Source organism: Bos mutus, chromosome 11, assembly GCF_027580195.1.
Source record: "Bos mutus isolate GX-2022 chromosome 11, NWIPB_WYAK_1.1, whole genome shotgun sequence".
Classification (NCBI taxonomy): domain Eukaryota; kingdom Metazoa; phylum Chordata; class Mammalia; order Artiodactyla; family Bovidae; genus Bos; species Bos mutus.
Genome location: NC_091627.1, coordinates 70211033 through 70236614, shown reverse-complemented (window position 1 = coordinate 70236614; position 25582 = coordinate 70211033). Strand labels below are relative to the sequence as shown.

Here is a 25582-nt window from a genome sequence, read left to right as displayed (position 1 = left end):
ACCACCTGCCCCGGAAACGGTGGTGGGAAGCCCAAGGGGGCGGGGGCGGTGTTGCCGGGCTCTCCGGAAGGAGACGTGGCGGCGGTTGGGCCCCGGGCTGCCTGGACGCTTGGTAGTCCCGCCGCCGCCTCCTCCTCCTCCCCCTCCTCTCCTCTGTGGGCCGAGGAGGTTGTGGCGGCGGCTGGAGAACTCGGCGGCGGAGGATGGAGGAAGGAGGCGGCGGCGCGCGGAGTCTGGTCCCAGGCGGGCCGGTGTTATTGGTCCTCTGCGGTCTCCTGGAGGCGTCCGGAGGCGGCCGAGCGCTACCCCAGCTCAGCGATGACATACCTTTCCGAGTCAACTGGCCCGGCACCGAGTTCTCTCTGGTCAGTGCCCTTGCGAACCCGGTAGCCATCTCTCTTCTTCCCGGCACTTAAAAGAGTTCGGCCCCTTCTCTCGGTATTCTACGCTTTTTTCCCTAGAACCTCCTCTGCAGGCGCATGCTTCATTCCTAGTCCAAAGCTTCAGTAATCCCGCGTTCGTTCATTCATACAGCAAGTGCTTAGCAAACACGTAGTGTGGATGTGCCTCCATGCCTACACATTCAGGATCCAGCGGTCACCTGTTCTCCCTTTTAAAGAAATCTGTCTCTCCAGTTTACCAACACTCCCCCCCGTGGAAGCAGCTTTTCCAGAACCACGTCAGGCGCGTCTGTTTTCTCTCTGGCAAGTCACCTGCAGCTCTTCCTCCACCAGCAACCTTCTCTCCTTCAAGGAGTATTACACACACCCTTCCTACACAATCAGTTGTACTGTGGATATGAGTTCCCTTTCTCATACTCGTTTTTTCTCTGTCGTATATGCACAGTATACATATACCGCACAGCTCTTTTCCCTTCAAAGTTGTCTCTCAGAGAGGGCTGTTTGACCGGTGAGATGTTAACGACACTTATGCAGAATGTCGTTTACAGTTTTGATGTATTATAACTGTTACTTAAGACTCCAGAACATGAGATTTTATGGTCAGTTTTCCTACATTGAAAAACGTATTTATAACCTCGAAGTAATGAATATTTGCAGTCCTTCCTTTGGGAAGTGGACTTCCGAGAAGTCTTCCTATCCATTGTCGGCCAATAATAAATAGGTTCTTGTGATACTTACCGTATGGTAATTAATTCATTTATTTAAAATGGAAATCAGGGAAAATGTAACAGCCCACCTGCCCCTGAAAAGTTTTTTTTTTTTTAATTCTTATTCCAATTATCTGCAGTCGTTCTACTTGGAAGACTATTTTAGTATATTGTTCTGTTACTATATCAATATATATATTGATATATACTATATATATATTGATATACTATATCAATATATATATTGATATATACTATATATATATTGATATATACTATATCAATATATATATTCTGTTAGTATATGTTCTGTTACATATATATAAAACATGAATATGTGATACTATCATGACAGCACAGAATGTCCCAGGATAAGGGATGTCGTCATTTCCACAACCCAGATTTCTATTTGCTGGTGTTGGTTTTAGCTAATATTTCACACCTGGTTTGTTTTCAGTTCTTCCATTCTGATAGTTCAGTGATTCTTAAATTTAAGTAGATATTTCTCTGGGAAGCCAATTTGTCTTTGCATTAATGCCAGGAGATATTTTTAATTAATTTTTATTGAAGTATAGTTGATTTACAGTGTTGTGTTAGTTTCTGCTGTACAACAAACTGAATCAGTTACACATACACGCTATATACATATACCCACTCTTTTTTAGATTCTGTTCCACTATAGGTCATTACAGAGCATTAAAGAGAGTTCCCAGTTCTATACAGTAGGTTTCTTATTCAGAAAATACTAATATATTAAAATGTTTATATAAAAGTTTGTTATAAGTCAGCTACAACTTGGAGATGAGAATATTTTAGTCCAACCTCTGATTATTTCTGAAGAGCACACTGGGCATGAACTCGGCAAATGTTTAAAGAATGTGGTCATTAAAATTTTTTACTCTACATCAATGGTTTTTTTTTTTTTAATTAAAAAAGGCATGCTAATATATGGCCCTAAAAAGTTACTGACCTATATGCAGGTGACTAAAACTAGCCTTTTTAGAAGTTATTACCAAACCGTTCCGTTTTCTTTCTGGCACTGTTGTTTGCTGGCTGCAAAAGGTTATGGAAAAGGATCTAAATGTACGGTGGACCAACCTTTCCTATATCTTAACAATTTTATTTTGAAATTTTGTTTTTAATTATTTTTATTTGACAATAAAGCATAATCTAAGATGGGCTTGTTTGAAAATTTGGGAAGAATTTTTTTCCTTTTTTTTTTAAGTTTGAGTTATTTTGGGAAAAAACTAAAGACATTTTCCTATGCCTTAGCAAAAGGCCTATGGCCCTCCCGCAAAAATAAGCCTCAAGAACCATTATCATTGATCTGATTTCTTTTAATATTTTCTTAATCTCAAGGCTTCACTTCCCTACTTTGTGTAATTGAAACTACAGCCCTCCACACCTGGCACCGTCATTTTGTTTTATAGGCCAGTTGGATGAACATTTGTGTGTAACTGAGCAGCTGAATGAACTAGGATAAAGATCCTTTCTCTCTCTACCACCTGAAATTGAGAGGGATTGGATTAAAAGATCTCAGGTTTTTTAATCTTTAAAACTCTTCTGTGCTTTATATTCTCTTGCCATTCAGATATATCAAAATGATACATCATCTTTCAAATTTACTTAGAAAAATTATCAAATGCCAAAAATATATACATTTTTTAATGTTTCCAATAATTCATGATTATGATATTCTTTCTTTACTGGTTTTTAGCAGTCAGTTTTGGTTTTGTGTGTATTTTCCTTCTGAAACATCATCTCTCTGTCTTTAAAACGTTCAATTATTCATTACTTCACACAGAATTCATGAACATCTCCAAAGGAAAACTGCAAAATAAGTCTAATTTTCTTTCAACTTCTTTTGCTAATACAGAAATGTATTCCCATTTGAAAACAAATGCTACCTCTGGGGGAAATGGTGACCGTCTCCATGGTTTGAATCATGTCCTATATCTTAACAAGTTGTACCATTGAGTTTATTTTACAGATTCTCCAGGATAGCTTTCTTTCTCATCCTCTGTCTTAATTCCTCCAGACTTGTGTCAAGCATTAGAAATTTCACACTTGCCAAGATACTTTTCAAGTTCCTTAATCTTGAAGACTACACCCCTCCTTGATTAGTCTCATTATATTAAAATCTGATTTTTATCATATCGCTAATATTGCCTCTTACACTGGAATTACTTTAAGGTGTCAAGTTATATAAAACAAGTTTTTTTAAACACTGTCTGTGATTATGTGCATTCAGAATTCATTTTTTAAGTAAAAACCTATTTTACAAAATCAAAAGGAAGCATTTTAGTTGATCAGAAATTTTTTTAAGTTAAAAGTCAAAAAGTTAGCTTTTCTCCTCTAATTTCCATTATTAAAAAGTCCATTATTAAAACATCATTATTAAAACTTCTTTGTAATTAGAAGTGAAGGAAATAAAAAAAAAAAAAGTCGGGTAAAATTTGTTTAAAATGTTTACTTTGTGATCCCAATAAATGATACACTATTTCAGCAAAGAGTTTTCAGATAGAAGAAATGTTATTTGGTCTGTTCTATTGAAGAGGAAAATAGCCTTTCCTATGGAAAAGGCAATGGCAGCCCACTCCAGTACTCTTGCCTGGAGAATCCCAGGGACAGAGGAGCCTGGTGGGCTGCCACCATAGGGTCACACAGAGTCGGACACGACTGACACCACTTAGCAGCAGCAGCCTTTCCTAAACTAATGAAAAATAAATCTTTGCAGCAACAACAAATCTTCAAATAAGAATAGAGATGGTTTCTATTTCTGTTACCTTTTACCTAAACCTTAAAAACAAGGAATAAATTTCATCATATAGACATAAAACACAAGATTATAGTTTTAATTACAAAGAAAGAATTGTCTTTCTTTGCTGTGGTTCCAAACAAGCAGTTTCTTTTTCCATTGTTAGCACTGTTCTGAACGTTTTAGTAAATGAGTCAGTATTGCTATTTAATCCAGTTCTGAACACTAGATTGCAGGTACTTCACAAATAGAGAGGAATGCATTTAAGACATATGCTACCGTCCACCTTCACTGCAGTACAGGAATGATTTGACAAAACTTTAAGCCATCTATTGCTAGCTAAATGAATGTGAGTCATTCTTTGCACAACACACCATCATATGTTCTGACTATATCTGAAAAATACCAAAAGATAGAAATGTTATGTCTTAACAGCAGTTTGTTGGCTAAACTGAATAAATGTTTCTAAGGATCCCTTTATCATAAATTTGGCTTTGCAACTCTCACTTTCAAATCTCTTTGATTCCTGTCTTCAGTTATAATGTTCTTTTAAATAAGGATCCTTGGTTATAGTCCAGGACATGACTGAAGCGACTTAATATGCAAGCACACGCTGTATAGTAATCTAAGAAAATGTTAACCAAAGCTGATTCAAATATGTTAAAACAGTTAAGAGCACACAGAATATGGAACCAGTCTGCTAGGTTTCTTCTCTGGGCTGTGCTGTTTACTAACTATGTTACCTTGGACAAATTATTTAAGCCCTGGGCTTCAGTTTCCTTTTCAGTGAAATGGGTACAATGCTTGTTTTGAGCATTGATGAGATAATAATGTAAAGGGCTCAAATGGTACTGTCATACAGCTCATACAGTCAGTATTTACTGCTGTTTTTTGTTTTGCTTTATTATCTTGGGAAAACATGGCCCTGATTTCTATTTGTGTTTAAGGTTTCAAGTACTTAAAGTTTCAAGTACTACTGGTTTTATTGTAGTTAAGAGTTGTTTTGTTAAATTGAAGAAAGAATAGAGGTCTGTAATAAGAGTGATTCTTTCATTACTAGGGATTGCCAAATAGTTTAGTGATTTTATCTACTGTCAGAAGAGAAAAGAGAGAACTGAACTGCCACAGAATACTGCTCATAGACTTTGAAAACGTCTGTCTTGGTGGTGGTGGTGATTTAGTCACTAAGTTGTGTCCGACTCTGGCGACCCCATGGACTGTAGCCCGCCAGGCTCCTCTGTCCATGGAATTCTCCAGGCAAGAATACTGGAGTAGGTTGCCATTTCCTTCTCCATCTGCCTTAGTAGTTAGTGACATATTTTCTGTCACAAAGCAGAGATTTCTTTTTTGTAAAATGATACCAGTTATAGTAATTGAAAGGTTCATTTGAATTGCATTGGTTCTTTTTGATTTGTGAATTTGTTTGGTTTTATACTGTAGAACACTTTAACGATAGTCTTGTTGATATATACCATGAGTCAGCAAACTACACCTTTAGGCTGGCCCACTCCAAACTTGATTTCTATAAGGTTTTTTGGTTTGTTTGTTTTTTTCTCAGAACATCCATGCTTATTCATTTACATAATAATGCCTGTGTACTTATTTCCTACAATGGCATAGCTGCTGCTGCTGCTAAGTCGCTTCAGTCGTGTCCGACTCTATGTGCCCCCATAGACGGCAGCCCACCAGGCTCCCCCGTCCCTGGGACTCTCCAGGCAAGAACACTGGAGTGGGTTGCCATTCCCTTCTCCAATGCAGGAAAGTGAAAAGTGAAAGTGAAGTCGCTCAGTCATGTCCGACTCCAGCGATCCCATGGACTGCAGCCTACCAGGCTCCTCCGTCCATGGGATTTTCCAGGCAAGAGTACTGGAGTGGGGTGCCATTGTAGTTGCAATAGAGATCATATGACCCACAAAGCCTAAAATATTTACTATCTGGCCCTTTACAGGAAAAATTTGCTGACCCTTATACATACTAAAAAAGTTAAATTAGCACAGAGGATTCATAGTAATTTATCCATATGTTACCCAAATATGAAAATTACTGTACTATCTTAGGTTCAGATGTCCCATCAAAAAGAATTGGAAGTATGTTTGTAAGTTGCTGTAGACTCTCATGTATAGGTGGTAATAAGTATTCAGTGATGGTGTATCCATGTACATTCACTGCCTCTAAATACTTTTTAATCCATATTATAACTTCAGTTTGTTGCATTACTACTTTTTTCCTTTTTTCCTTTATACTCCACACTATATTTTTGTTCCTTTTTTTTCTGTTACATTGTAACACCAAGAAAAAGTCTGTTGTCTTCATTTTATCATTAAAAAACATGTAGACTTTTTTCCTGCCTTTGGAAGTAAATAGGTTTGAAAATCCTCTGTTGAAATGATAAATTATAGTTTAGTTTAATCAGAGAAAATAATGTACATTTTTTGTTCTATTTCTAGCCTACAACTGGAGTTTTGTATAAAGAAGATAATTATGTCATCATGACAACTACACATAAAGAAAAATATAAATGCATTCTTCCCCTTGTGGCAAGTGGGGACGAGGTAAGTTTTTGTAAATACATTGATAATTCCTGTTACCAAACATTTATTTAAAACATTGCAACTGCATACTTTAAAATAAAATTGAGCGACAGGTTTCTCAGTAATGCTGTCTTACCATAAAAATAGTAATCACATTATTCCTGAATTCTTAGATTATGTATATGTGACATTTTTTATAAAGAACTGCTAGTAAATAAATCTGTAGGTACCTTGTACTTTCTCATTACCTTAGCTCTTGCCCGTTTCTTCCTCCTAAAATGCGCTAACTGCCTCTTATCCATCCTTTAAGGCAATGACTTCTTTCAAGATGAAACAGAGGCAGCATGGTAAAATGGAAAGGACACCAGCCTAGGAGCCAGGAGGCTGAGGTATAGGCTATAGTTAGCTGTGGAACCTGAACAAATTTGAAACTCAATTCCTCCACTCAATCAATTTTTTGAGCTAATTACAGAATATTTTCATAATCTCTAAAATGGAAGTATTAAACTCATTGAGTGCTTTCTTAAGAAGTTTTGTTCAGATTTAAGATCTGTGAAAGACAGCTATCTATTTCGTTTTGTTTTAAACCTTAAGACACAAATATACACATACACAATTATACACATATTTATGGCATTCGAGTATGAAATGTAAAATTGGAAAACTGAGAAGTATCTTAAAACTTTCCAGTGTATTATGTAAGATTCAACTATTCAAGGCTTTTATAGCTAGAAATTCTCAAGTAGGTGTATAAGAATTGTTCAGGACACTGATACTCAGAAACCTTTTTCTAAGAAAAGGAAGAATTGAAGATTTTTCTATGGCTCTGTGTTTTATACTTCAGTTCTTTTTTTTTTCAATCGGAGTGTAGTTGGTTTACAGTGTTGTGTTAGTTTCAGGTATATAGCGAAGTGAATCAGTTACACATTACATATATACATTCTTTTTTAGATTGTTTTCCCATGTAGTCCATTACAGAGTATTGAGTAGAGTTCTCTGTGCTATACAGTAGGTTCTTACTATTAACAGTTATCTATTTTATATATAATAGTTTGTTTCTGTCAATTTTGATCCCCTAGTTTATCTCCCTTCCCCCGCCCTTCCCCCCTGGTAGCCATAAGTTTGTTTTCTACATGTGTGACTCTCTTTTTGGTAAATAAGTTCATTTGTACCATTTTTTTAGATTCCACATATAAGCAATACCATATGATAGTTACCTTTCTCCGTGTGACTTCACTCAATATAGAAGTCTCTAGGTCCATCCATGTTGCTGCATATATTTCAATTCTTTTGAAAGAAATGGCATACCATAGGATCTTATTAAATCTTTTGACTTTTTCCCCTTTTATTTCCAAGCATTTGTGACTTGACCAATGAGTTAATAGCTAAACAGCAGAGTTGAAGAAAGCTCCCGAATAACGATATTAAACTCTTAATTCTTTCATAGGAAGAAGAAAAGGATTATAAAGGCCCGAATCCAAGAGAGCTGTTGGAGCCCCTATTTAAACAAAGCAGTTGCTCCTACAGAGTATGTATTTTATGTTCACTTGATAATTAGAAAATAAATTTTCCAGCAGCCAATAAACCCTTGAAAGTTTAAATTCCTGTATAGTATTGTATATGCGGCAAACACCCAGTAATATCACTTATCAAATATATCACTTACCAAACTGCTTTGAATGTTTTTCAGATCAAAAGAAAGTTTCCTTGTATACAATTTTAATAAAAAGTGCTCATTGTTATCTTTTAGGCTGTGTGGAAAATGGTCCCTTGGCTGGGTGTTTATTACAGACCCCAGGTGTAGAACTATTTGCTTCACAGAATTTTTACATTTATCTAATTAGTGAAAACAGTGAATAGGCTTCAGAAATTTCATATTTTCTGAGGCATAGTAATAACTTTCATTTAATGAAAGTTTATTCTAAATCTTGGGAGAAATCTACTCAGTTGCTTAAAATATCAAAAAGTAATTCAGTTGAGTTATGTGGCTTTTGTATACATCCATCTCTCTTAGATTGAGTCTTACTGGACTTATGAAGTATGTCACGGAAAACACGTTCGGCAGTACCATGAAGAGAAAGAAAGTGGTCAGGTATTTTTTTCTTCAAACTATAAAATATGGAACATTATAAAATGAAAACTGTAATAATGAGATTTTTTTTTAATTTGTGTTCTTTAAAAATGTATTTGCAAAATACTTACATTATTTTTTTTTTAATATAGAAAATAAATATTCACGAGTACTATCTTGGAAATATGTTGGCTAAGAACCTTCTATCCGAAAAAGGTTTGTTTCTACAGAGTGATTTAGTAATAATGTTAGTATTTGGTTTAAAGTATATATTCAAATTGGAATTTAAAAGATCTTGTGGGAAGGACTTCTCTGATGGTCTAGTGGTTACAGACGCCACGCTTCCAGTGCAGGGGGCACAGGTTCACTCCCTGGTCAGGAAACTTGAAATACCACATGCCGCATGATGCAGCCAATCGATTAAAAAAAAAAAAGATCTTGTTGGAGACTTTATGAATTGTAAAACACTTAAATAAATTTCTAAACAATGCCTTAGAAAACCTTTTCAAAGAGATCTTTCCATTATTTTTTGCTTTAACAAACATTGTTGCTTTTTTTCTACCTATTAATTTTTAAATCTGGTGAGATATACATGTCAGTGTTATATTTATATAGTTTATTTATTTGCTTGGTTTAAGCAAAGTCTTTATATATGGAAATAAACATGTAGATATATCCCTCAAATTATGAAATGTTTTTATTAATCTCTATTATTCAAATTGGCCAACTCTTTTAAGAATAAACCTTTCACTGAGATAAAAACATTTTAGAAGAAAACTTGTGACCAGTTTTTATGCCTCAAATAGACTATTTCCTAGATAAAGATAAAATGATTAAATGACTGTTCTTTTCAAAAGAAACCATTTCAAGAAAATTAGCTTAAAGTAGTAAGATAAAAATTATGTGTATGCTTTGAGTCTTCTTTAGAAAGAAGTTTAAGGTTACAAATTGAAGACTTAGTCATTTTATGTCTTGTATATAAGTTACCACTCATTATTTATACTTGCTTTTGTATTAATCCACAGAACAAGAAGCAGAAGAAGAGGAAAAATCGAAAGAGGCAAGTGATAATTGGTGATTTTTTACTCTGAACAGCTAAACACAAATTTATGTAACTTAATTGACAAAATATAGCCAGGTGTTCTTTAACTGTCTATCAAATACCTCAAAGGATTTGGTAAAAGAAAATTTGCAATCTGTTAGGTTTTTCTGCAAAAGTTATCCTATATTGCTTTTATTTACTTTTAAGATCGTACAAAAATAAATGAATTTATCAAAGATGTGTCTGGGAAAGTTTCTGTAATAGCATTATATCACTTCTGTGCTTAGCGGTGGTTCTTCCCCTCTATTTAACATTGCAAGCAATTATAATAGGAGCTTTTACATTTTTTTTCTTTTGTTTGAACCCTATCTCTTGTGGGTAAAACAGATAAACTGTATGTGTAAATAACAAGCTACCAGACTGCAAGCCTCTTAAAAGCAGGGACTGTCTTTTATCTCTTTATTCTGCAGTGCAAAGTAGAATGCTAGATATAATACAGGCCTTTCATGAATGTTTATTGAATCTGAATGCATAATTGATGACTGAAAAGTAGGGTTGTTTAAAAAAGAACTATTCCTTAGGGTGACTAATTACAATTTTAAGTGCCCTTGTGGTTTAAGGAATGATTTCTGAATCCTTAAAATTTCCATAAAGTTAAATAACTTACTGTTGGAGAATATTCCTACAAATGGTTTCATATCATAATGATACTTTTATTAGAAGTAAAGTAAAATGGCAAAAAGTCTTAGAAATTACTTAAAAGGGGTGCCTGTAATTTAAAAAGGTGGCTTTGGAGGAACTGATTAGCTGTGCATAGACACACGTAGCATTGCTATTTTTAAAAGTTTTAATTTTACAGACTACCTTTGAGAGAAAATATTTATCTCAAAATATTTTGGCTCTGGAGGATAGCAAGATGAAATTCAAAGTGTGAAATGATAAAGGAAGAGGAAGAAAAGGGTAAGGGAAGAAAACTCACATTTTTGAGCCCTGGTTTATAAGCCAGATGCTGTGCAAGACATATAACCAAGAGTAATGCTCAATTCTCCCTATAGCCTTTGAGTATATATTATTATTCTGGTTTTACAAATGACAAGAACTGAAATTGGGTCAAAGGCATAAGGCTGGTGAATTCAGAGCTGGGATTTGAACCCAGGATTTTCTAATTCCAGACATTAGCATGAAAACAGCATACAAGAAACCTCAAAATATTTTTCTCTAGAATCTTTTATTTATTGCCTGTTTTGGATATAGCACTGACAGGGTACCAAAGTGATACAAGATAAGCTCCCTGCCTCCAAAGAGCTTGCTTGGAGATACTATTAACAACATCTTTTTAAAGCCCGTCCATGTAATTTTTCTTGTGTTTGTTGATAAAAGTGTGGGAGCTAACTCCTTAATAATCCTTGTCTTCTGAGATGATCTCCTTTATTCTCCCATTCTGTAAAAATGTCTTCATTTGTCTTTTGTTGGCCTTGAATAGATTTACTTAAGAGTTTATATGCTGAGAAGTGTGTCTGTTAATAACAGGAAAGAAGAGTAACCAGACTGATGAATCAGTGTAATACTTAGATATCTGTTTTAGAAGATAGTATTAACTATGTAGCCCCACTTTTTGACGAATCAAACTTCAGACTTCTAGAATCTAAATTCTAACACAGGCATCCACTGAGGGTTTAGTGAAGAAAGCTTTGACCAGCCCAGTATAGGAAGTTTCTGCATTTTATCCTGGTCTCTTTCTTTGTAACTATTGAAGATAATTCATATTAATTATGTCTTTGTAATCCTTTATATAAATGTACATCTTAATTTTAGCACCAAGTGAAAATTTCCTTTTATGCTGTATTAAATTAGCTCTGAAAATATGTATATATTAAGTAAGAATATGAACCAAAAGAACATTAGGAGAGCTTATAGAAAATACAGAAGTGTTACCATTATATTAAATAAATGTTAGTTTATAAATAAAATGTAGTTTTCTTCCTTTCAGAATAAGTGCTACTCCCATCCTCACCCCACCTCTATTTCTAATGAAAAGTCTGTCTTATACTCTTTTTTTAAGATTCCCACTAAAAATATCGAAGGTCAGATGACACCCTACTATCCAGTGGGAATGGGAAATGGTACACCTTGTAGTTTGAAACAGAACCGGCCCAGATCAAGTACTGTGATGTACATATGTCATCCTGAATCTAAGCATGAAATTCTTTCAGTAGCTGAAGTTACAACTTGTGAATATGAAGTTGTCATTTTGACACCACTCTTGTGCAATCATCCTAAATATAGGTAGGATGTGGATTTAATATTTTAAACATGAAATGCACACTATTTAAAATGTATGCTTAGCTTTAACACTTTGTTTTCACTGAACAGATTCAGAGCATCTCCTGTGAATGACATATTTTGCCAGTCACTACCAGGATCGCCGTTTAAACCCCTCACCCTGAGACAGTTGGAACAACAGGAAGAAATACTAAGGGTGCCTTTTAGGAGAAACAAAGAGGTATGAGAATTATCGAACAGTATTTTCCCAGTGCTTCCATTTCCAAAAATCATAGCATATATCAGTATTTTAATGATTTTCTGTAGTATGGTAATAGTAATTTATTTTCCTGACTCAAAATTGTCAATTCCAATTCTCTTGATTTTAATTTTCCTTATTCTAGTACTTCCCAGACTATTTTAGCATTTTCTTACACTCATGATTCCATAATATTTTAAAGTTTGGCATCCTGTTCATTTCAGTTAAATTTTTCAGCTAGTTAACCGAACTTCCCAGCTAAGCGTCTTGAAAAAAATAGACTACAACTCATCTCCTAATACTTTATTTATTCTTCAACTCATTGCTATTTATCAAACCATCATTCTGTCATTCTCCTTAAATGGTTCTTACTAAGATCAGCAGCTGTCTTTGGTTCTAAATTTGCTGGACATGTGCATAATTTGATCTTAGCTGAACATTTGAAGTTTGAACTTTTTCTCCTTTCTTTGCTTCAGTTCATTATCTCACTGGTTCTCTTCTCCTGTGTACTAGCTCTTTCTCTAATTCCTGCTTCTTAAAATGTTACAGTTCCCTTGGTTCTGTTCACAGGTCCTTTCTCTCCTTTTTGTACATTGTCTCCTTAGGTAAGCTCATCCAGGACTATTCTTTCAACTTCCGTTTCCATGCCTGTGTATTATAAATATACATCTACAAACCACAATCACAATTAATAACATGTATTGAATCTTCACTGAGGAAGGGAGTGGCTACCCACTCCAGTATTCTTGCCTGGGAAATCGCATGGGCAGACAAGCCTGGCGGGCTACAGTACATGGAGTCGCAAAAGAGTCAGACTTAGCAACGAAACAACAATTGAGTCCTTACAGCTATTATCTAATCCTTACAACAGCATATAAGATATAGTATTACTCACCTTAACAGGTTAGGGAACTGAGGTTCAGAGGGGAAGTGACAAGTGATGGGTTAGAGATTACAATCAATGCAGTCCGATTCTAGAATCTGTCCCTCTTAACCACTTGTCTCTACTGCTTCTCCCTGTTGATATGCCATCTTCCCTTTCCATCTGCCTATTGGACATGTATACATTTTCAGTTATCTCAGACTTACCTTTTTTTCCTCTTTCACAGTGACACTTTTCTTGTCTTCCCCATTCCTTTTAAAGCTGTATGCTCTACCCAGTTGTCCAAGTCAGAAACCTGTCATTCTGCTTCTCTCTCAATGCTATCAGTGTTATCCTCTGCTTTTCAAACCTGTCTTTAGTTCAGAACTTCATCATTTCTTAAGACCTAAAACTAATCTCACACATCTTCCTTCTAATCCTTCCCACACAGCTGATAAAATGTTCTGTCTGAAATGAACATTTGATAATTTGTTTAACCGTTTGGTATTTAACGTGATCTGTAAGTCCATCCTAAAGGAGATCAGTCCTGGGTGTTCATTGGAAAGACTGATGTTGAAGGTGAAATGCCAATACTTTGGCCACCTAATGTGAAGAGGTGACTCATTTGAGAAGACACTGATACTGGGAAAGATTGAGGGCAGGAGGAGAAGGGGACGACAGAGGATGAGATGGTTGGATGGCATTGCCAACTCAATGGACATGGGTTTGGGTAGACTCCAGCAGTTGGTGATGGATAGGGAAGCCTGACATGCTGCGGTTCATGGGGTCACAAAGAGTTGGACACGACTGAGCGACTGAATTGATATCTCAAGATGAAATTGTTGTTCATACAATCATTTTATCAAAGAAGAATAGAGGACCATTCATGATCTGGCTTCAGCCTCATCTCTCATTTCCATTCCTTTGATACCAGCTATTTTGAACAACTTAAGCATTTCCTAGAAGTACCACATTCCTTCCAACCTCCTTGCCTGTGGATATACTGTTTTCCCTCTTCTTCTGTTGTCTTCTCCCCTCCCTCCCTACACCTGATGAACTAATAGAAATTCATCAGGGGTAAGCATGAAGATCTGCTTTCAGTGTCACTTTGTTTGCAAATGAACCAGGATTTCTAATGGATTACCTGCATATGAGATCCATCTTTCCTCTTCTGTGAACGTATATTTTATTCAGCCCTCCATTATAGCACTTACATGGTTAAAATAGGTTGTTTTTCCTATGGTTCTTCATTAAAAGGGAGGGAAGATTTTTTAAATTTTCATTACTTGGAGTTTCCAGCTTGTTGTGTGATACCTGCTGCTGCTGCTAAGTCACTTCAGTCGTGTCCAACTCTGTGCGACCCCATAGACGGCAGCCCACCAGGCTCCACCGTCCCTGGGATTCTCCAGGCAAGAACACTGGAGTGGGTTGCCATTTCCTTCTCTAATTCATCAAAGTGAAAAGTGAAAGGGAAGTCGCTCAGTCATGTCCGACTCCTAGCGACCCCATGGACTACAGCCCACCAGGCCCCTCCATCCATGGGATTTTCCAGGCAAGAGTACTGGAGTGGGTTGCCACCTAGTATGCTGTTAATATTTAACAGTGGGTTAATTAACATTTAACTACAAGGCCTTTGTTCTTGCCTGGAGAATCCCAGGGACGAGGGAGCCTGGTGGGCTGCTGTCTATGGGGTCACACAGAGTCGGACACGACTGAAGCGACTTAGCAGCAGCAGCAACAACAAGGCCTTTATCGCCCCTTCCTCTTGAATACTTATTGTGAAAATATTGCCAGACTCTTTGTGGATGTTGTGAACTCTGCTATTATGATAAGGAGGAAACATCTTAACCTTAATCTACATTTGATTTGAAGTGCTGTATTGAAAGATTGGAAATGGAATTATTTTCTCATCTTCTTCTTGATAATGATTTCAGTACTAACAAGTACTTAAAAAAGTCAGTCCCATCAAAATTCTTCATACACCCAACTTTAATTATTCTTCAAGAAAGAAGTGCCAGTTTATTTTTCTTTTATGAGTTAAATCCACAAGTTGAGAAAAAAAATTTTAAAGCTATAGATGATAGCTATAATGCTTTCAAAATACCTAGCATCTTGATAGTACATGTTGTATATGAAATCTTAGGTAATACTGTGAGTAATTACTTAGAACTGGTCATCTTTATTTGAGAATAATTTTTTTTAGAAATTCAATTTGTTACACATAACTTTTTTTAATATTTGGCATATGGTTTGCCTTTCAAGTATGAACTAAGCTTTACCATAACGAATATTTTTTAAACAAAATATATATTTGGCTCTCCAGTTGTTGTATCTGATTCTTTGTGACCCCTTGGGCTATAGCCTGCCAGGCTCCTCTGTCCATGGGATTTCCCAGGCAAGAATGCTGGAGTGGGTTGCCATTTCCTTCTCTGGGGAATCTTCCCAATCCAGGGATCAAACCCACCTCTCTTGCATTGGCAAGCAGATTCATTACCACTGAGCCACAGGGGAAGCCCTATGTTATTATAGCACATTAATTTGGAAATGACTGGATTTATTAAGAATCTATTTTCTGAATTTCCAAACCCTGATTCAGAAACTACTATCATCTTGCTTTTATTGGGATAGTTTTCCTTAAAATGAAAGTAGATGTTCTGTCCTAAAGAAACAATAATAAATGGTCATGTTTCTTCTTACCTCTTCCCCTTTTCTCAGCTACAGGTTTCACTGTGCAGTATTCTTTTCTTCACTGACCTTACTATAGGTCTCATGTATTCTAAGTAATTGCTTTACTCTATTAGACCTTATCTTCTTATGAGTAGTAACTATGTCTCCTTCATTTTTAATATTCAGCATTTAAAATAGTGCCAGGAGCATAGTATAGGCTCTGAATGTGGAAGGAGCCTACATTCTATAAATGTAGAAAGAGCCATGTAAAAGTCAAGGTTTTTTAAAAAAAAACAAGAAGGCATCTTGGCAGTCTTTGTTCTTAACATTGAAGAAGAGAGAGGATAAGCTCATTGGTTTCCAACATAACCATCCAGTGACTCCTGTTATACAAGATGAAAACAAGAAAAGAACTACAACTGGCCAATGGCAACTACAGTAACTACATACATTTTACTGTTTAATTTCTTTATTGTTGTTTTATTCAGTTCACTGGTATACTCATTCCTTCAGTTGTGGTCTAGATTCATTTCCCCTCTGCTCACTGTCAGCACCCAGATAACGTCCAGCTTCTAAATCATTGACTTCTTTCATAACTGTCCTCTTCTCTCCACCCTGCTTGTCACTCCCTTACGTTTGAGTCTCTTCATCTCTGGCCTGGGTTTCTGAGCTCCTAACTTGACTCTCCACCTCCAGATTTGTTACTATCCCTTCTTCCCTGTGACTGCAAAAGTAATTACTTAAAAATCTGATCATACCATATCTTTGTCTAAAACCTAAAAGTTGATGTTCAGACTTGGCATCACACAGTTTTCCAGCGTGTAGTGCCTGCTTCTGTCTTTGGTTTTAACTCTCATACCACCACACATCTTTGCTCTTACCGCTTTCTCAGGTTCATGTGCACATCCACACAACACATAACAGACCTTCACATGAGTCACAGATTATTAATGTTTCATGAATTAAGCAAGGGTTTTCTCTTTGTGAAGTCTGTATGTTTCAGTTCTTCATCAGTCTGTTTGAATCACCCATGTCTCTGAATCTGCTGTTCCCTGTACCCTTCCGTTATTACACTGCAGTCTGCTCCAGGGCAGCACCCAGGTCCTGCTGCATTTGAATAATTACAACTAACATTCATATTCGTTCCCACTTAGCCCTTTATTAGACTGCTTATTATCCTTTCTTTACAGATAGTAACCACATTTTTTTAAACAAAATATAAAATCTAACAGATAGTGAAGTACTTAAGAGTAATGAGACAAAACATACGAAGTAGAAATTATCCCTGTATTGTTAAGAATGGTCAGCATACCCCTAACTGGTAGATGGAACTAACACTTGACTAGAGCTTTCTCTATGCTATTAAGTGTTGCAAAATTCATTTTCTTAAAGCACATTAAAAATGAGTGGACAACTTTTATTTTCCAAATTTTCTAAAGTTAATTTAAGTCATACTAAAGCCTATAAATATGTGTTTGTTTAATTTTAGGAAGATTTGCAATCAACTAAGGAAGAGAGATTTCCAGCAATCCACAAACCCATTGCTGTTGGTTCTCAGCCAATGCTCACTGTTGGAACAACCCACATATCCAAATTGACAGATGACCAGCTCATAAAAGAGTTCCTTAGTGGTTCCTATTGCTTTCACGGGGTGAGAAATAAACCTTCAGTTTAAGTATTTATCTTACAGCTTTCACTTTGTATGTTATTTATCAAGAGACATTAGCAGCACTGAAAAAGATTTTTTGTCTGTAGAGAAATGACAGGATTCTGGAAGCTTTCCAGCAGACATTTCTCTACATCTCACTATAAGGCATAGTCATTATAATTTCTCTTTACTCACAGGGTAAAACTTGACTTTTACTTGATAAAAAAATATATATATATTTAAATAAGTAATTCATGTGTGATTCTGGCTAATTGCTAGAATGGGCACCAATGATTGTGTAGCCTGTATTTTGGTTATGACCCTACATTAGCTCATTTAAAACTTGAGCTAATATCTGCAAAGGTGGAATTCTGCCTCTGATCAGTGGAAAATATGCTTATAAGTAGAGTTTTCATTTTACTTTATTTTACCAAGAAAGTTATTCTCTGTATGTCCATTTTTTAAGTTTATTAGTAATTTTTAGTTGTGATTTTCAACCATATTATTGCTGGTACAATTTTTTTTATTACATATATGTCCATTACTATCACGTGGCAATATTGAGACAAACCCCAGTACCCCTTTCTCTGTACTGAAACTTGATCTGTTTCCTTTCCTGTAGGGTGTTGGTTGGTGGAAATATGAATTCTGCTATGGCAAACACGTACATCAATACCATGAGGTATGGCACAGTCTTTATATCATTCTATCACTAAATGGTTTAAAGCTTGAAAAATCTTTTGTGGAAAAATAGAAGAGTGGGATTGGTGTTACTTTTAAATATAAGATGATTTTAATATGGAAATATTCAACAAAACATCTCTAAATTTTGGGAAATGGAAAGCTTGTTGTTAGTTAAGACTACATCAGTCATCTTAAAGTAACTTGGTTTGTTAACTACTCAGATTCTTGCATTACTGTCAGTCTGGAAGAATAATACAGTACTGTGACTAACTCTTCAGCTTTGGCTAAGAAATTAGTCATTTTATAACTCATATTTAAGAAAGTGAATGGTAAGATAGAATGTTGTCACTAGTCTCAGTAAAATAGGATAGATACAGCAAGTTTCTCAGCTAAAAGAAGATTCCATATGATCCAAGTTTAAGTTTTAAGATTAAATGCTCTTTAGTCTTTTATAGTGTCATAAATCAGCATTCTCTCACACTTGAATCAAAGCTGCTTAAAGCTTACCATTTAGTAAGTAATCAAAGCTTACCATTTAGTAAGGTAAACTACTAGACCCTGAAGACAAACATTAATAAATATTGATTTGGTTGTTTTAAAAGGCTCTTTATTCCCCAAAATAAATAACAACTGGTAATTAGAAAATACCATATTTGCCCTCCTGAGATGTTTTGAGCTGATCTTAAATTCCATGATGGATCATATCAGGAAAGATCAACTCACTTTCCACATTTAAATCATTCTAAAAAAATGTATGTGGCATCTGTAAACTAGGACTTTTTTTTTCTTCCATTAAACCTGTGCTGTCCCATTTCATCATGCTTTCCTCTTATTCTTGCTGCTTTGTAGATGTTTTACATCTGTAGATGTATTTTTTAATAATATTTATTAATACAAAAGATACAGTACCATCTAAGTACAGTCCAGATAATACCCACTGGTTGTTTTTTTTTTTTAATTAAAGGAATATATGCCAGCAATATAGAATAGAATGAAAAGTAAAATTCTCCTCCACTGTTGTCCCATTTTTCAAAAGTAACAGCTGTTAACATTTTCTTAGTTAACAACCAAAAGGGGAAAAAATAATGCATATACATAAATTTGATATAACCTTTTTATTTATACAGACGGGATATACTGAATGCACTTGTTCTTTTCACCTAGTATCTTGGAGATCTTTCCATGTCAGCAACAACTGATTTCATTTATTTCAGCAGGTACAGAGAATTATGCCTATACACACAGTGTATTAATTAGATCTCTATTGATGATCTTTGAGTTGTTTCCAGTTTCTGCTGTGATAGCGTCTTAGTGAACATTTTTAAATAGTTGCGTTTGTAAACTTTTGCAAGTACACTCATAGTACACACATCTAGAAATGTACTTGGTGGGTCAGAATAGATGCATACTGAACAGTTGCCTCCAAAGGTTGGATCGTTTACATTCTCATTAATGACTATTTTCCTATACACTTGCCAACACTGCTGCTGCTAAGTCACTTCAGTTGTGTCCGACTCTGTGCGACCCCATAGACGGCAGCCCATCATGTAATCCCCGTCCCTGGGATTCTCCAGGCAAGAACACTGGAGTGGGTTGCCATTTCCTTCTCCAATGCATGAAAGTGGAAAATGAAAGGGAAGTCGCTCAGTCGTGTCCAACTCTTAGTGACCCCACGAACTGCAGCCTAGCAGGCTCCTCCGTCCATGGGAGTTTCCAGGCAGGAGTACTGGAGTGGGGTGCCAGTGCCTTCTCTGCTTGCCAACACTAGGTTTTATCAAACTTCCTTTAGCTAAGGTAGTATAACCTAGGACTTTTCGAGGAACTCTGGTAGGAACTTTGGGGTATAGAAAAATAATAGTAGCTAACAAACATAGTATTCACTGTATACCAGGCACCATTCTAAGTGCTTTACACATATTAACTCATGCAATGCTCATAAGAGATGAGTATTGTTATTCTAAGATAAGGAAACTGAAGCAAAGATTTAGCAACTTGCCTAAAATCACATAGGGAGTAAATGGTGAAACCAGAATTCAAACCCAGACAATCTCTATATCCAACCTCTTATTAAACAGTTTACTATGCCAATCTAATACCTGTCTATCTAGGAATCTACGGTGTGGTTGCTAAAAGAATGTTTAATGGCTCTGTCTCTTCCACTAGGCAGTAAGCTCCACTATACAGTGGCTGTGCCTTTTTGCCTCTGTAAGGGTTTTTAATTCTACTCATCAGATGTATATTAGTACCCAACATGGTCCCTGGCATAAAATACAAAGGAAAAAAGGAAGACAGGAAGGAAAGAAAAATGAGAGAGAAGGAAGAAGTCCATGTAAAGGGCAGTATGGGGTGCATCATCAAATGAATAATATGGAAACTTGTATAATGAGTAAGAGATAGAGGCCAGAGATTGAAGTAGGAATCACAGTAGTATGTAGTTACAGTATCTAGGTGTGAGAGAGTAAACTTAGTTGAGGGGTGAGATGCTGGCAATAATAGACCAATAGAAGAGTGAAGCCAAGAACATCTCCAGCAAAGTGACAGGACTGATAAGTGTAGAGTGAAAGGCAACAGAGTCACAATAACTACATCTGGACTTAACCTGACTAGAAAGTGCCAGTTTCATAATTCAGAGAAACAAATAAACAGTAATGAGCTCAAATTTCTCCTCATCAAGTTTGACTAACATTATTACATCTAAACATAGATATCCAGTGTGCAGGTGAAGATAAGTTCTGTAGCTTATAGCCCATCAGCATAAATGTCACCTTGATGTCAAACATTCACTGTCACAAATATTTTTTCATATATTAGGACAAGGATAATGGGAAAACCTCTGTGGTTGTGGGGACATGGAACCAAGAAGAACATATTGAATGGGCTAAGAAGAATACTGCCAGAGCCTATCACCTTCAAGATGATGGGACCCAGACAGTCAGGTAAATACTAACTTTATTTGTCTCTGGATCTTAGAATATTTGAAACTCAGAATATTGGAAAACGTTAATTTAAAGTAAAATCTTTTTGTTATTTTTTTTCTGGGACATTTTTTAGGTTAGTTTTTTTTTTAAGAGGAAACACAGCGTAATAGTTAAAGAGGAGTTTCTGAAGTCAGATACCTTGGATTCAAACACTGGCGATTCACCTGCTACCCTGGGCAAAGTACATAGTCTTTGCAAGCCTCACTTTTCATGTCTAGTAGTATTTGCCTCAGAGAACTGTTATGACATTTAAATGAGGTAACTGGTGTAAAGTGTAGTGCCTGGCAATTGCATGCAATGAACTTTGACTACTTCCTTTGACAATGTTGGTGTTAGTGTTACCCTGCTGCAATTCCAGGTATTAGGTCTAACCCTGTTATAAAGCATTTTACCCCTTCATGTATAATCTTTACCTCTTTAAGTTATTTAATTCTCTTCAAATATACTCTAGCATTCTCCTTTGTTATTTAACCGTTGTGCAGTAATGATTGAAAATAGTTAAACAATGTTTTTTTTGAAAAACTGCCTCAACATTTCTTTGGGCCATTAGGTATATCTTGTTATAGCAGAAGGAAATTCATTTCTTCTTAGCCAAGAATAACTAAGCTTTAGCTTTGCTTATAGTCCATTACCCAGTGAATTTTAAATCATTCATTCTTTTTCCTTCTCAGATGTTAACTTTGTCCTTCCTAGCACAGATGGTATTGAGAGATCTGTTTTCAGAATGTACTAACTTCTTGGACTGATCAAAATCAAAATTAGCAAAGTTAAGAGATATTCATCTAAGTGTTAATATACTAAACAGATCAAACATTTTTTAAATGTTTATATTTTTCAAGTGAAAGTAGCTCATGGTATCATGTGCAACAAATATTGAAGCACAGACGTATGAGGCTAACAAAATTAAACTTTTGTTTAGTTCCTGCTCTTTGGAATTTATAGCTTAGCATAGGCTTTACCTTCTTACTCCTGCATTACATTATTTTAAGGAGTGCAGCTGAATGGAGGGTAGGAAGAAGGGAAAACTGACAAAGCAAACAATATTCAGAGTAGGGGAAAAGAAGAGCTGGGGAAGTGCTTAACTTTAAAAGAAAACTTTTTAAAAAGCAGTTTAACCTTAACTATTTGTATACAAGTAAATAATATGCAGGAGAAGGCAATGGCACCCCACTCCATTACTCTTGCCTGGAAAATCCCATGGATGGAGGAGCCTGGTAGGCTGCAGTCCATGCTAAGAGTCGGAGACGACTGAGCGACTTCACTTTCACTTTTCACTTTCATGCATTGGAGAAGGAAATGGCAACCCACTCCAGTGTTCTTGCCTGGAGAATCCCAGGGACAGGGGAGCCTGATGGGCTGCCGTCTATGGGGTCGCACAGAGTCAGACACAACTGAAGTTACTTAGCAGCAGCAAATAATATGCAAGTTATTCTTATTAATTAAATCAGTAAGAAGTATCTCAATTTGATATTCTATAGAACCTGAAAGACTTTCTCTGTGACATAACCTTAAAATATGTATTTTTAAGGAATATAGTTGCAAAATTGAGCCCTCTAACCATCTCACCCTACCCATTAAAGTTACTCTGAATGAGTGAAGTTATAGTTTAATAAAACTTGTTTGTTTTTCTGACTCAGGATGGTGTCACATTTTTATGGAAATGGAGATATTTGTGATATTACTGACAAACCAAGACAGGTGACTGTAAAACTAAAGTAAGTTAGACCATCAAATCATGCTTTATGCCTTTCTCTTTAATTTCGTCCTATGGGCAAACGTTTATATAAGATATAATTATATTTATTAATAATATGAATTTTTCAGAAAATAGTTTTATTATAAGATAGTAAAATCATAATTGTAATTGTTATTATTTTAATAGTTATTGTCAAATTAGGCTATTTCAGTTATTAATTATAGAACCACTTAAAAGATATTTTTATCCTTGAAAAAAAAAAAAATAATTTTGTGTGGTTTGGGCAATACCTTAAACTACTCTCTGTTTTAGGTGTAAAGAATCAGATTCTCCTCATGCTGTCACTGTATATATGCTAGAGCCTCACTCTTGTCAGTATATCCTTGGGGTAAGTGGAAAACTAATATTCAGGAATTCAGTTTGGGGCCACATTTTAATGTTTAGCATTAAGTCTAGAAAGGACATTCAGTAGTCTCCAGAATTTAATATAGCCCTCATATCGCCTCTGTAAAAATTGACATCTTTTTTATTGAGGTATAATTTATAAAATTTTTTAAAATGCCAAGTTCCTAAGTGTTGAGTCTGAGTTTTGGAAAAATTTTGCCCGTCATCTATTTCTGGGGCTCTGATTAAAATATGCTAATTTCAAGTTGTCCCCAAATCTTCTTTTATCTTATTCTTACCTTTTTCTTGTGTCAGTTTGGGTCACATCATTTCTATTGAATTATCTCCAAGTTTATTGACTCTTTCCTCTGCTGTGTCCTGTCCACCTCTGAATGAATTTATCCCTGCTATATTTTTCATTTCTAACATTCCTCTTCAGTTTTTTTTTTTTTTTATGGTTTTATTTTCTCTGTTAAAATCCCCCATCTATTCACACATGTTGTCTATGTTTTCCACTTATTTCCTCTAATTTCCTCCATTATATTTATTATCATTATCTTAAATCTGATCATTTTAACACCTGGCCCATCTTTGGCCATTTTTCTTTACCCTTTTCTTGAATGGTGCAACTGATTATTTTGCCATATTCTTCTACATTTTGTTATGTAAGACCTAGCAATGTATTTCTCTCTTATTCTTGCCCTTTACTCCTTTTCTTTCTTACATCTTTTACTTAAAAATAACTACTTACCTATCTAGCATTTTATATGGATGACTAAAAATTGTTTTCTAAAAAATTCACTTTGTAGAAATAACATTGGATGACTTATCCAAAAGAAGGACTCATATACATTTACCAAATTTATACGTATTCATTCAGCAGAATACTGAATAAAGTATTCAGCTTAGCAACTTTAAAATGGTTTTATTTTCGTTGTTCTTTAGGTTGAATCTCCAGTGATCTGTAAAATCTTAGATACAGCAGATGAAAATGGACTTCTTTCTCTCCCCAACTAAAGGATAACAAAGTTCAGGGGAAAAAAACCATTGGAAGTCACGATGATTGTCTGACCATTGTCCTGTTACAGAGCTCTCAGTCATGGACCTCATATAAAAGATTGTATAAAAGGACTCTCAACCACTTTGTGAATATATATGTGTATATAAGAGGTTATTGATAAACTTCTAAGGCAGACATTTGTCTCACCTTTTTCATTTTTGTTGTGTCTTAGGAACTGATTGTGTGTCTTTCTTTGCTTGGATAATGTGATTCCAAAATAAATCTTGTCCAAGCAATTTAGAGTTCATCCTAATGAAATGTCATATAATTGTTGTACCTATTGAAAGTTTTTAAATAATAGATTTATTATGTAAATTATATATAGCTAGTAGATAATGAAGAAAGAAATTGATAGGTTGTTTAAATGAGAGACTATTAAATATGTAAATCCTAGTGCCTGAAATCCTTTCAGCAAATTTTTATTTAGCAACTGCTCTCTGCCAGGTATTAAACCAGAAACTGGGCACACTGTGAAGCCTCATGTGGAAATTTTCTTTTCCTCCATTAACTTCAAGAGACTCTTATTGCAATAGGTTGCCTCTCTTTCAGAACTTTTAACTGTTTCTATCTATATCATATCTCCTTGACATGAGTGTGTTTTCCCCCAAAATATGTACCTGATACAGACAGTAAATCATTCTTACCTTTTGACAGAATTATTTATCTTAACAAAGCACACTGTGCTGGCTGTCCTTTGTACTCGCCTACTATATACTACAGATTTTAGCTCTGGACAACTTTATATCACAGTATCTATTTTAAAGTGAATAAACTGTCCACAAGCAGTGTTGTCATGTAGTCAATGGCAGGTTATTCAGTTTCTTTATTTTCTCCATTACTCTGTTTCACACATCATCCTGTCGTATTTTGAGCATACATGTCTAAATAAGGACAGAAAAGCAGCCGTAAAATTTTTTACTTTTCTTCCTTTTCAGCAGTCTGGTCAAAGATATTTTAGTTTGAAATAAGGTGAATACAGTTGACTGTTGGAAGGCTTTCTGTACGTTTTAATAGTAGGAAGCAGCACACACAGTAATAGCATGTACTTTGAATCCACACTTAGGCCCACATACTCTCTTTGACTTACTAACTATGTGATCCTGGACAGAGCAGTTAACCATTTCCAGCCTCGCTTCCTCTTTTGTAGAGACTGCTTATTACTTCATAAGGTGGTTGTATCAGTGTATTAATTTTCTCTATTTTTAAAAAGCCTAGCCCTAGTACTCAACACCAGGTTCCCAATAAGTGTTAGTTTATCTTCCTAATACTTCCCTTGTCTCCTACTGACATAATAAGATCAGAGACCAAAGCCATTAAAATGTATTTCTTTAATAAATTATAAAATTATATTTATAATATCAATTAAGACAACAGATTTACCTTCTCATTTATATTATAGGTATAAAAGGAGAGAGTTAGAATTGTGAAAGGTTAGTGTCAAAGCCGAAAAAGGCAATGGCACCCCACTCCAGTACTCTTGCCTGGCAAATCCCATGGATGGAGGAGCCTGGTAGGCTGCAGACCATGGGGTCATGAAGAGTTGGACACGACTGAGTGACTTCCCTTTCTCTT

At 35.5% G+C, this 25582-nt stretch overlaps 1 protein-coding gene across 1 annotated transcript; it reads left to right on the top strand.

Moving 5' to 3' along the window:
* Positions 1 to 61: 61 nt before the first annotated feature.
* Positions 62 to 24800, top strand: ERLEC1 (endoplasmic reticulum lectin 1). Its single transcript, XM_005907299.2, has 14 exons — positions 62 to 365; positions 6314 to 6418; positions 7845 to 7925; positions 8412 to 8489; positions 8621 to 8684; positions 9494 to 9528; positions 11573 to 11796; positions 11884 to 12013; positions 17050 to 17211; positions 17831 to 17890; positions 20704 to 20828; positions 22508 to 22585; positions 22879 to 22954; positions 23896 to 24800. Exons 1-14 carry the CDS (start codon positions 204 to 206, stop codon positions 23965 to 23967), a joined length of 1452 nt encoding a protein of 483 aa, XP_005907361.1. The 5' UTR covers positions 62 to 203; the 3' UTR covers positions 23968 to 24800.
* Positions 24801 to 25582: the final 782 nt, after the last annotated feature.